The sequence below is a fragment of the Sus scrofa genome, chromosome 1 (assembly GCF_054392235.1).
Source record: "Sus scrofa isolate SSC_HxYL_T2T_F1_AM1 chromosome 1, Sscrofa_HxYL_maternal_Yorkshire_Landrace_v2.0, whole genome shotgun sequence".
Taxonomy (NCBI): Eukaryota; Metazoa; Chordata; class Mammalia; order Artiodactyla; family Suidae; genus Sus; species Sus scrofa.
In genome coordinates this window covers 202,488,168-202,501,438 of record NC_139383.1, presented here as the reverse complement: position 1 = coordinate 202,501,438, position 13,271 = coordinate 202,488,168, and the positions used below count along the sequence as shown (strand labels likewise).

At 47.0% G+C, this 13,271-nt stretch overlaps 1 protein-coding gene across 22 annotated transcripts in view; it reads right to left on the bottom strand.

The window, feature by feature from the left end:
* The window catches only part of NTRK3 (neurotrophic receptor tyrosine kinase 3), a 383,256-nt gene that overhangs the window by 234,169 nt on the left and 135,816 nt on the right, over window positions 1-13,271 (bottom strand). For all 22 annotated transcript variants that reach the window (XR_014836778.1, XM_085010554.1, XM_085010518.1 and 19 more), the window contains 3 exon segments: window positions 12,259-12,282; window positions 10,767-10,831; window positions 9,582-9,684 (listed from right to left, as the gene is read on the bottom strand). Coding sequence is in view for 21 of the 22 variants with exons in the window: in XM_085010554.1 (XP_084866680.1) it covers window positions 9,582-9,684; window positions 10,767-10,831; window positions 12,259-12,282 (192 nt within the window). In the remaining variant the exon portion in view is untranslated.

Below are 13,271 nucleotides of genomic sequence, written 5' to 3'. Positions count from 1 at the left end.
CTGGCACTCCTCCACCGGTCCAAGGCCAACCCACTGAACTCAGTTTATTTGGAAGGATTCACTTTGAAAGGCGGTTCCTAGAAACACCTGGACACCCTCCTAGGGGCTTTTTCAGGCTCTGCTGGCAGACAGAGACACTGGCATTCTTCTCTCCCACCTAGGAACAGGTTTCTATGGCTGCACAGAGGCCCCTCTGAACTCAATATGTCTGTCAGGTGGAAGGTTACTCATATCCGGGACTGATAAGGAAACTCTTACAGTCTGCACCACCTCTGACTCTCCGAGGTAAATTAGGAGGGCAGGGAGGCATCCAGTGCAAACACTGACCACTGGAGCGGCAGGCTGAGAAGAACAAAATTCCAACCACCAAGGGCAGTGTCTCTGAGGCCAGGGGCCTGCCTGGGTGGCCACTGATTTAGCCCATGAGGCTTCTTCCAGGAAAGAACATTCCCTGATCCACTCTAGGGCCTGAACAAGCTCCTACAGTTTCCTACAGCCCCCAACATTACCTCCAAGATCAGCATGGGAGGAAGAACAAACAGGACACAGAAATTTCTAGAATTGGCGAGGAAGGCCTGCTCCAGCAGCATGAAGAACTCTGCACTGGAAATGGTGCCTTCCTGATCCTGCCCTTGCGTGGAAGGAGATGGCAGGTCAGTATGAACCAAGGAAGCCACTACAGAAACTGTGTTAGGAAAGAAGCGAGGCTAATTTACCCAAAGAGGGTAGAACTAAAATGGCTCAGACGTCGTGGTTCTATTTTATAATCTTAAAGTCACATTATTCCAGCTAGTGGAGGAAGCCTTTGAGGCAGGCTGATTTTGCTAATGATGCACAGCAAGAAATGGAAAACAGAGATGTGACATCCACTCCCAGGTCATAGGCCTGAGGTTTTCTCCAGTGGCTTAGCTTCCTGTTACCTGAACAGTGGTCCCCAGAACAGCATCCTCTTGAAGCTTGTTAGAAAGGCTCTCTCCAGATCAGTTCCATCAGAACCTGCATTTTCTCAAGATCCCAAGCATCCCCCTAAATTCACTGGTACGTCAAAGTTTGAAAAGCCCATATTCTCAGCTTCTGTTTCTGTACAGGATTAAGACGGTGGCTCCTAAACTTCGGTGAGTGACAGATGCACCTAGAGAAACTGCTTGTGGCCCCCTTCACCCTAGGTCTGACTCAGTGGGTGTGGAGTGAGTCTCAGGCTCCTGCACATCTCACAGGCTCCTAAGGTAATCAGATGCACTGCCCTACAGACTGACTACATGATCTGGGCATCTAATTAAACGTGGAGCTGCATCTTGGATGTACAGCGCTAGTTCTCAACCTTGGCTGCATGACTGCATCACTCGAGGTGTTCAAAAAGCACACCCATGCCTGAGTTTAACCTCTAGAATTGGATTTAATTGGTCTGGGGTGCACCCTGGGCTGAGGGAGTCTTATGATTTTAACAAGTGATTGGAATATGCAGCTAAGATTGAGAACCATTGATTTGGAGTGACCTCATTTAAAACCTGGTTTTCTTACTAACCAGCCACATGACACTGGGCGATTTCCCCTCCCTGGGCAGCTTTCTCATCTTTACAATGGGGAGAACATCCACTTTTGAAGATTAAATATCACGTAGTATGTTAGACAGCTGGCAAATGGCAGGTACTCCATAAATGCCCAGAGACCGCTATTCTTTTCCCTTGCTATGATCAGAAGCAAAAAATCTGTTGATATTCTTATCTTTATCCCAAATCCCAGCTTCCCTCTAAAAAGGAAGCATAGAAATAGCGGTTTCTCTCATCACCATTCAGGAAAAGACAAAGGCGCTATGGCTTGCAACCACATTGGAGTTTGTATTCAGGGAGCAGAGCTGGCTTTGCAGGCCTGAGTCCTGACTCCACTCACAGAAAAGCCCCACGATTGGCGTATAATTCTCTCAGCTGTAGCCGTCTTAAAATTCTAGTACTTTCTGAACATTTTTCACTGGGTCCCACAAATGAGGCAGCCGGTCCTGTCAGGGAGGAGGGATGCGGGCAAATCCCTCTACAGCTTGTGGCAGCGGAATTAATACAGGAGAAAAAGATAAGGGGGTGAGCCCCAGAGTGACTTGGTGAATTGCTCTCTAAACTAAACATACTAGGGAAAGAAGGAAAAGCAGGTGTCACTGACTCGCTAAGAGAAAGAGCCAGGAAAAGACCAACTGGAAGTTCTTCCTCTTTCCTCTGAAAGCTCCTGGCCAGAACAGGTGTCAAACACCCCTGAGGGCTGAGCCCCAGCTCTACGCCCTTTCTCCTCCACCCCTCCCCAACCCGGTCCAGCTCGTCCCCCAGGATGGGTGCAGGGCACGCAGGGTAGTGGAGTGAGAAGAGGCTAGGAATTTGCAGCCATTCGCTTGTCTGATGTTGTTTTCACTGTGTGGCTTTTCTCTCCTAGTCCAAAGTTGCCTTTACCCATCAACAGTTGTTTTGATCTCCCTGCTTTGCTGCCTGTGGTTCTGAGGGCCGCTCTTTGGACATCCTGAAGCCTCTGTAGAGTCCGCAGGAGGATGGGCTACATAAACCCAGGGCTCAGGTGCTGTAGCCATGTGGAAGCTTCTCATTAGTCAAAGCCCAGTGTGCCTCCTCCTCTGAGAAGTGAAAATTCCCAGGACCAACAGGAGAAGTTGCAGAGCTGGAAAGACTGTACTGTGAGAAGACGGGATTCTGCTAGAGCTGTCTCTGCAGTTTGACTTTGCAGGGATGAAACCATGTTGTGCCAGGAACATGGGAGAAGGTTGCAGTTGGCAGCCCCTCCCCCTCCAGCATTCCATCCCAGTGCCATGGCTGCCTGTTCTATGTCTGTGCCAGGGCAGGAGTGTGTCAATGGGACTTTGAATGAATCATAAAACACTAAAGTTCGTGAATTTTTTAAGAGCAAACATTAGTGTGGATTTGATTTTATTCCTAGTTTTAAAAATCTCATTTGCTAATTTACATTCAGATATATTTTTCTTAGGTACAAAGCTACTGCAAGGGCTAACATTTGTCCTAAAGCCTGGTGACATCTGCAGGAGTGTACATGGCATATGACTGATGGTCTTCTGTCACATGGGAAGCAGGAGACAAAAGGCTGAGAGCTTCTAATCTGAGGTATCAAAGGGTTGTTAACCCTGTGGGAACCTTGTCAATGGCAAGGATTGGTTAAAAACTGTCTTTTGCTGCCAAACTCAAATGCATCAGAGAGGCAATGGCTTTGGCTATGGAGCCAAGCATATTGGCCACGCTCGGCCCTGTTGTACAGGAGGCAGGAGCCCGCCAAGAACAGCCAGCTAGCAACAGAGGAGAAATAAGATTTGTTTCAAACTCGATTTCTAGGGATTTCTCTTCAAATAGAAGTGCTGGTGCTAGAGAACAGCTGATTCCCTGGAGCCCTGAGAGAGCAAAGAAGCAGGGCAGCCTTCACATGACCAATGGGGACAGCATGGGCACTTAGAGGACCATTCGCTGCACACTGGCAAGGAACCACAAAGACAGCGCAGCAAAGGCACACCAGAAAAATACACACTGCCCTCCAGCCTCCTTCTCAAAGCTCCAGGTACTACATTCTAGAACTCAGTCACCAAGTGGGATAGGACTTCATCTGCAACCAGAAACTCACTCAAAATGAAATCCAAAACATAAGAAAAGAAGTAGAAGTTCCCACCGTGGCTCAGCAGAAATGAATCTGACTAGCATCCATGAGGACGCTGGTTCGATTCCTGGCCTCGCTCAGTGGGTTAAAGGATCCAGTGTTGCGGAGAGCTGTGGTGTAGGTCTCAGATCTGGCTTTGCTGTGGCTGTAGCATAAGCCAGCGGCAACAGCTCTGATTCCACCTCTAGCCTAGGAACCTGCATATGCCTCGGGTGTGCCCTAAAAAAAAAAGAAAAAAGAAAAAAAAAGGAAAAAAGAAAGGAAGCAGAACACTCCCAGCTTTTGCTTACTATGTCCTGCAGGTGGACTGGCCATACACCTCATCTATTTTTCTTAGACCTAAAGAAATGCTAGGACTATTCCTAGGGGATGGGAGATCTGTCAAGGAGTCAGAAAAGAGGGAACTGGCATGAGAAGTCTTGTTGGAGAATCCAAAGACCTGAGGATAACCCCACTCTCAAGATTATGTTCCAAGAATCATCTTTCACCAGGAATCCCAAGCACAGGGTCATTGCTAAGGCCAGAAGTACCTTCCTGCCCTACGGCCATCCTGCTGTGAGAAATGTCTGTCAGTCTAATGTTGCCAGGTTAGAATGGGGGACAGAAGTGACTCCTTCCCCAACATAATCATCCCTTTAACCAAACAGTGACACCAGAGGGAGAAGGCCATTCAGCGTGGGCGTCGGCCCCCAAGGTCTTCTGGCAGGAGTCAGCCCCTCCAGATCAAGACTCTGGCATGATTCTATAATCCACTCAGAAGACAGTGGCCATCTGTTTACTGAAAAAAAATGTTAATAACCCCCAATCGTAATCAAATAGGCAACCACTTTACTTTAAGTACCTATTAACTGATGCCAATTTGCAATGGAAAAATCCCGGAGTGCCAGTAAGGGGCACCAGCACACGTCCAACCATCAGGATGGAAGGGAAGCAGATACAGCACTTAAGGTATTGACTCCCTTCCTTCCCAGCCTTCTGGCTTCAGCGGCCTTACCATGCAGTCTCCAATGTGTCCAGAAAGAGATGAAGGAAGCTCTCCACACCTGGGAAGCAAGGTTCCTCCATCAGCTCCCATCTTTCTCCAGGCAAGGAGTGTCCCAACTTGAGAAAGGTAGATTAATAAGAAACATTTTTGAAAGCCCCATTCAAGTGGAACATCAGTCAAAGAGGATAAGATAAAGCATTGGAAGAATGGAGCTGACTTATTCACAATCTCTGTTCATTATCCAAAATCTCTGAGTTCTCTGCACATGGGTCTGTGGCAAAGCAGCCAGCACTGCTCTAGCGAGCTGTGTGTTTCAGCATGGCATTTCTTGTTTGTTTCCCCACCTGTACAATAGGGACATTGGCCTAATAAGTCAAAGGTCTGTTTCAACTCTAATAAACCATATTCCATTTCCTCTATTGGGGGAGAGGGAGCCAAGGAGGATGAAACTAACTCTCACAGTTTCTCTGATCTAGAAGAAATTAAAGATGCTTCAGAAGTAGTCAAGTAAGCAAGACCAAATAATGTATGCTCTTTTTACAGGCTGCAAAAATCCCTCACATTTGCTTCTTTCTCCATTAAATAATAATGATAGTCCCCTTATATGAAAGCTTGAGGACACGATTAATTATTTAAAGACACACTAGCATCTTCTACCCAGTTATTGTTCTAATAACCATGTGAAATCAAGGTGGCAGATGTGGACTTCCTGTTGTGGCTCAGCGGTAACAAACCCAACTAGTATCCATGAGGACATGGGTTCGATCCCTGCCCTGATCAGGGATACGGTGCGGCTGTGAGCTGTGGTGTAGGCTGGCAGCTGTAGCTCTGATTCGACCAAAGAGTTAGGTCATTCTAGTGGCTATAAATGTGGTGAGAATGCACAGTAGGGGAGTCTAGACCCAACTCAGTTTAACCAGACAGAGAAACCAGAGAAAGTCACCTCTTTTCTGGGCCCTCCTGTGCCTCATTTTCTCTTCTGTAAATAGTGGAAGGACTGGCCAGACATCATTTGATGTCTACTTAAAAAATATCACATGAGGAGAAGCATAGTATAAAATGCCCAGAATGCAATGACGCAATACAATTAGTTGTTAAAATACTGAGATACTTTTATACATTCCTGCACCTCCCAGGAAATGACCCCTGCCCTGAACCTCCCTACCACCTACCCCCACCACCGCAGATCCACACGACCATGAGTTAGTGCCTGGCACAGCAGGGAGCCTCCAGGTCCCTGCTCCAGCAAGAGGACTAGCATCTGTCCTGACTGCTCAGTGCCCATACCACATTAAATACCTCCAGGATCATCCCTGCCACTCTACAGCCTAGGGCTTCGTCAACAGTCCAGAGAAATCCCACTGGACACTTGGCCCCATTTTAGAACCATTGTGATTGCAAGAGAAGACGAGCATAAATCTGAACCCCTCCCCAAGGCAGAATTTTGATCAACAGGATGGCAGATGATAACAGTAAAAAAGTGTCTGAGGCAATGCATTTCTCAGTTCACTTCTATAAGTTCTGGTTGATATAGCTCCCGTAACATAGGTGCTCAGTGGAATACCTGTACATACCAACAGGGAGAGATCTCTAACACATGACAAGTAAATAAAGCAAGATGCAAAAGGGTGCTCAGAGCATAAACATGTGTTTAAATTAAAAGGTACACAAAGTAATGAATCTTATAAATGTATTCATGCATGTATACATGTATATGCAAATGTACATATTTCTTCATATACTGTACGTATCTATAACCACTCTTGGTGGTACTTCAGTCTTTAGTCATGCTGTTTAAAACTGCTGGGACACAAGTTCTCTGATCCAAACAAAATTGATTAAAAAGAAAGAAAGATATAGGGAGAGAGACAAAAGCACATGGACTGATAGATGTAAAATGAACTCAGGTTAACACCTGCCTATAGAAATGGGAGCAGAAATGGGAATAGGGGCGACAGCTAAGGTCATTTTAGTTTTATCAGTAATAGGAATAAAACATTAGATGCAACATAAAACAAAAAAATAACAACAGCTTATTCTGAGTGGCAAGAATGAGTGTTTGTGAAACTAATCTTCATGTTTTTCCATATTTTTTTATTTCTCAGAAGGAACTTCATTTAATAAGTCCTCCTCATCCACACACCATGATCCAGGCCCTCCGATATGGAGGGTGGAAATTATTTATGAGTTTCTCAGACCATTACCACTCTACCTCCCACTGCCCAGACATCCCAGATTTACACAGGAGCCCTAACTAGCCCATTACTGATGAACAAGCTGTGTTTTTCTAAGTTAAACAACCATTTGTCCAAAGCTATGCAATGTTTCAGGCAATCCAAGCTGAGAGATCGTGGGTTTCTGCCACAAGTCACTCCTGGCCTAAAAGGACAGATGACGTGCAAGAAAAATAATGACAATGCACTAGGATTAGAGTAGAATAAAAAAATTTTTGCTAAATATTGTGTGGGACACAAGAAGGCATGATTAAGGCCTGGGAAGGACAATAAAAGGAGTCTGAAAAGGTTTAAATATGAATAAAAGAAAAAGAAAACTACAACCACAGGGACCCTTTTAAATGTCAATTACATACAGAGCCCAGCCCTCAGAGCAACCTGACAAGGGAGGAGGTATCATTCCATCATTTTGAACCTGAGGAATAGAGGCCATGAGAAGTTAAGTAACTCTGATAGAAACAAAGAGCAATTAAGTGGTCTCAGATTATAACCCAGATTTGAAAATGCACAGCTAAGAAAGGGGTGGTTATGAAGAGATGGAGGTTCGCCTGGGTCAGAGCTGAGGACTTCTGGTGCCCACACTTTTGCTGTTCTTCCCGGACTGGGATGCCCATTGGCAATAAAAGATCAAGGGTATGTGCTGCCTGAGGCATGTGCTATTCCATTCTAAGAAGAGGACCAGATACAATCGGCATAATAAAGATCAGAAAGATACAGGCTCACTTCTAAGCAAGGGCAGCCTGGATGCACCATCTAATCCTTCTTCTCACTCTGGCTGGATTTCTTAGGGTTGCCCGACTTGAAAATAAGGGACGTTTCACCTCCAACCTCATGGACATGTTCTTGGGGCCCAAGCAGGGCCGAGGAAGGCAGCTCAGCCTGGGAGAGGCTCTGAGGACAGCTGAAGGAAGGCAGCACCCTGGCTGCTGCCTAATCCATCCGACATGGTGACACGCTGTTCCAGAAACCGGATGGCAACTAATAAGAAAAACCTGCTCTCATGGTGCTGCCAAGCCTGTTGCAGGGACTCAGCTGGTGGCATGCCTCCTGGGGGAAAGCAATAATGCCCCATTCTTCCCTTTAGTCAAGGCCCTGATATTTTCTTAGGTGGAAAGAGGAAGAGCTAGGAAAGTTCCTCTCACAGTAGGAAAAATTTGCACAAGTAATAGTGCCAGGTCCTCAAAGTCAGGTGCCCATGGATGATGCTAAGACTGAAGGCTCAGAGCTCACGTGGTAGCTTCTGATCTTCCAAACCTGTGAAGCCCTGTTTGGCACATGGGCTACTGGCAGATTAAACATCTCCAGCCAAGGTGCCTGGCTGTGGGTGCCTCTTGTTTAAGTCATCTGGCTTTGGGCCAAACTTCTCTATATAGAAGTTTTATTATTTGCCTATATGCATAGTTCTCTTGGTCATAGTACTTATGCTTCCAGAAAACCTGGTTTGTCTTGCTCGGACTTATTCTGCCTAACCAAGAGCTGAAAGAGAGAGCAGAGGCAGAGGTTTCTGGGGAGCTTAGCAGACTGCCCCTGATTTCTACCTTTCTAGTTTTTTTCTGAATATCTCTTGCTACCCATCAGTATCCTAAACTTGTAGGGAAGTCACAGACTCTTTTCAGACTATAACTGAAGCTATGGAGTAGCTCTTTTCCAACCACACATCCCCTGCCATGTACAAACACTCAAACATTTGTATATAAGTTCAAGGGACTACTATCCCCTGTGAATCTCATTTATGCTCTCCCCTCCCTTCAGCTCTGGACCCCCCAGGTCAAGACCCCTACCACAGATACCAGCTCGTGTGCACAAATCATAGAAACTTGTCTTTCTGGACCCTGTAATGTCACCAGAAGACTCCAATCTGGACCCCATCTCAGGAACTTCAAGGCCCACCAAACCCTTCACCTTCCCTCCCCACCTGTCTCCTATGAACATTGGCCATAAATGGAAACCCCAGCTGGGAGGGTGTCTTGAAATTCAAGTTTCTGTTGAAGAACTGGTCCCCACCCTCCCTCTAGCCATTTGGTCAGATCGATCCTGGAACTAGGCAGATGGATGCTAATTCACCATGTTAACCCCTCTCATGCCAGTCTCCTTACCCAAGCTTAGTGTAGAGCTACGTCATACACCCCACCCCGCCTATAATGGGGTTGAGTGCTCTGTGTCATGGAAACTGACCAGCAGATTTAGCAATCCTATTGCTCTTGGCATCCGTTCTAGAACTCTGTGTAGAGCTACATGCCAAGATGCCATTGCAGGGGCAAATGTTCAACGCCCAAGTCCACCACCTACATCTAGCTATGCTAATACCTTCTTATTACAACTCTAGGAATGGTGCAGACAATAGATAAACCAAATTACTCAGAGTCCCCTTACCACCAATAATGAAAAGACACCTAAGTTCTCTTCATTTGCCCTCAAAATCCAGTTTCCTTCCCAAATCATCTTCATTGTATCAGCTCAGCTAAGCACTGTTTCTCACAGTCACAGAAAGACTTTGTGACCCACCGTTAGGTCCTCACACATACCAACACTGCCTTCAATCCATCATTATCCATAATACAGGTGTAGACAGGAGTTTCCACCAGGGCCACCTCAGCCCACCACCAGAAGCCCTCTCAGAGAGGAAATAGAGGTTAAAACAGCATCTTTTGATCAAAGGGAGCCATGACTCCCCGTGAGACCCTCGAAAATGAAAAATCCCACCTTACCCTTCATTCCAAATTTAGACCGTCGACCATACTTGTTGATCATGATAAAGAGAACCACCAGAAGGACACAGGCAAAAGCGGCAAGTCCAACGGCTATGGATACCTATTAGGAGCCAAAAACAGACAGTTGGACACCGTTGTGAAAATCCTCGCGCCGCACGAAGTGACACGCGAGCTCCAAGGAAAACAGTCCTATAACGTAGTGACTGCACCCCTCTCAGAATGTTAGTGAACTCCACAACTTCCCAGACTGGATAAAGCCTTGAGAAGAAGTCATTCATGAGACTCTAAGAACATCAAAAAAATAAGCTACTCAAATTGATTAGAGAAAGTTCTGTGACTCAATGTCTGAGCCCCCCTCATCTGGGAACCATCCTAAGAGATGCAAGAGGAAGCCTAGAGAGGCCACTGTCTGTTGCTTCCTTGTGGTTTTAACTAGCAAGCATCATCCCATTGATATTCTTTGCATAATATATTTCTCCAGAAAATTCTAGAAGATCTGGACTCTAAAAAGATTTGTTTCCTCTCCTCCCCAGAGAAACCTCAGGCTCTCAGAGATTGTTGTGGGTGGGAGGGAGATGCCCTGGGCAAATGTGACTGTCGTCAAAGGCTGTACTGTTTGCAGTCCCTTCGAATCAGGCCCAGCTGGGGCAGGAGTGGGAATTCTCCAACTGTTCTCTTCTGAGCCCTTGGGCTTAAAACAGATCCTCAAAGACTTCCTCAAACAATGAATTATTCTCATCAAACAAGTAAGGTTTCCACCACCTGAAAGGAGGTCATTCATCACGGCTTCTTTCTGCCACCCATAATGGGGTTTCAAACCAGGCAGTGTTTGTTTTATTTTATTCATTTATTTATTTTTGTCTTTTCTAGGGCCACGCCCGAGGCATATGGAGGTTCCCAGGCTAGGGGTCTAATCAGAGCTGTGGCTGCCAGCCTACGCCACAGCCACAGCAATGCCAGATCCAAGCCACGTTTGCAACCTACACCAAAGCTCATGGCAACACCAGATCCTTAACCCACTAAGCAAGGCCAGGGATCGAACCCAAAACCTCATGGTTCCTAGTCAGCTTCATTTCCACTGCACCACAATGGGAACTCCAAACCAGGCAGTATTTGGAAAAATGAGCTACTGAAAACTACAGCATCAGGAAACACTTTCCTCTTGACCAAGAAGAGACTCACCCCAAATGTATCTTCCTCTGGCTTGTGCGTCACAGTGATGGGAGGGGTGGGGCTCACTTCATAGACTGAAAACCAAAGGAGAAAAGGTAGTGAGCTGATTGGCCATAAGAGCCTCCGTCACAGTCCCTGCCCACTTCCCAAAACACCTCAAAAATTCTTGCCTGAGAACATCACCTTGAAGCCAGACTCTGCCTGCCTGACCTCCCCAGGCTTTGCAGGGTCCCCAGAGGCCAGGATCCCATGCCTGGCAGGTGTTGACAGCTCAAGGACAGGCTCTGTAGGTATAAGGAACCTTCACTCCCATCCCCACCCCCACCCCCCAAGTGAATAATGTACCCTGGGCAATGTGGGCCCAGGGCTACTAGAGAGCTAAGAGGGGAAATGGTTTGGGACCACTGCCGGGGTTTGGATTCTGCACATTCTATCGGCAGTGGCACCTGCTGAGACATTTGGCTCCTCTCTGCATTTCCCTTCCTGTCCTGGGCCCTCCCAGGCCTTCCCCTTCCCCTCTTCACTTCTCAGTGAGATCCAAGAGGGCTGTGGTGCCATAAACCATCCCCTTTCAGCTCCCCTGAGGCAGATTTCAGAGCATGGCAGCATCCTGGGTTAGACAGCGAGTTTATCTGACTCTGACGCCACCTCTTCCCTGCAAGGCCTGGATGAGAAGCCAAACATCCGACAGTTCTCCATCCAGGACTGCCTCCCTGCCCAGACACGGCCCTAGCTCACTAGGCACAGGAGGGACGTTCTGAAAGGTGATCAGTCCTCTGAGACGGAGGACACATAAAGGAGTGACAGAAGATGTGTAGATCTATGCCGAGCAGCAAGGGGTGTTTTAAACAGGACAGTCTACCGTCTTGGGCCACAGAGAGAGCAGAAATGGCCTCCATAGCCACTGTTTTCTCCCACACGGGAGAAAAGGAAAAGGAACAAATCTGGGTTTCCCCACAGCCCATGAGCAAATCTTTTTGGGATCATCTACTCTTAGCCTCAAATCTCTTACAAACTGAGCTTCAATAATCTTATTTGAGGACAAGCCAGACTATCAGGGGCAGTCACAGCTCCTTGCCAGGTGGGCCCCAGCCAAATTCCCGGGTTCTCGAAGCAGGTGACAAACACTAACAAGTTTAGAGGCTCCACATTCGCTCTGCAAGAACAGCTGAGATGGGCTCCAGTGGGGCCTGTGAAACCCACATCCTCCCTGACACCACCCTGCTCTGACTGAGGAGGAAGAGCCACGATGGGTTCCAACCCTAGAAACTCTGGAGGAAACTGAGACACCAACAGACTGCCCAAGAGGCGCAGGCTTGGATCTGCTCAGGAAGTATTTCTTCCCCCCAGTTCCCTTGCACGGTTCACTCAGATGCTCTCAGCTGCCACGGGAACGGGGACAACGGTGGTGGAAGAGGAATCCAAGAGGCTCTTTGGATTGAGTAGTTACCAAAAGTATCAGAATAAATCACTTTTGAAGCAAAAGGTAAAAAAGACTTACAAGAGACAAAGTTATCCGTGCTCTCTGCAAAAAAGACAAAGAGATCATTAATAAACGTAGTAAAACCCAGAATAGTCACTCTCTATCTTCCCAATGACTATGAGCTCTCCCGCTCACCTTGATCCCCTGTTGCCCCAGAAACTGAAAACTAAAATCCTTGTCACATCACCCCTCCCCCACACCCTACTATGTCTTTAGAAGATGATCTTCCAAATGAAGAAGGGATCGAAGCTAAAACTCCTGGATTCGAGGGAGGTGGGCTAGCCTACCTGGAGACTAGAAGCCAAGCCAGGAGATGAGGAATTAAACCCAGACTCCCCACCTTGCCCACAGCCCTCCCCTTTTCAGGTACTGAGAATGTTGGGGATGTTGGCGACAAGAAGAAATGGCACAGGATGGGCTTCCTTGGACCTTCCTTGAAAATGCCAGCTATGATATCAAGAAACAATTCCCCAAGCAGCTATGTAGAGTTTATTCTATAGGTCACTGAGCTGTTCTTGGGAAACCCCCTAGAATATGCCCACTCCCATTATTTGATCTTGGCTTTCAGAATGTCTCACCTCATAATGAAAGCCAATCATTTGGGGGCATCGATTATGAGCCAGGTGCTATGCAAAATGCTTTATGTAACATATCATTCAATCCTTACAACCACCCTCAGAGGTGGGGAGCCTTATCCCCTTTTAACAGAAAAGGTTAACAGGCTCATAGAGATTAGGAACTAATAGGATGTCCTAGAAGAAACAGAGCTGGATTCAAATCCAAGTCTTGGCTCCCAACCCCTCTGTCAGAGAGGCTCCAACTTCAGCATGCCACAGAAGCATCTGGGGAGCGACAGCTACCATCCTCCCATCAAAAGAATGGGAGTTCCCTGGAGCAACACATGCCTTCCAGAGCTGGGGCAGAGAAAGTACAAGATACACCTGGAATGCCTGGAGGCTCTGGGAGTGAGAGAGAGTAAGAGACTGCTTGAAAATTAATGGGGGCATGAAGAAAGGACACAGGAGCTACTG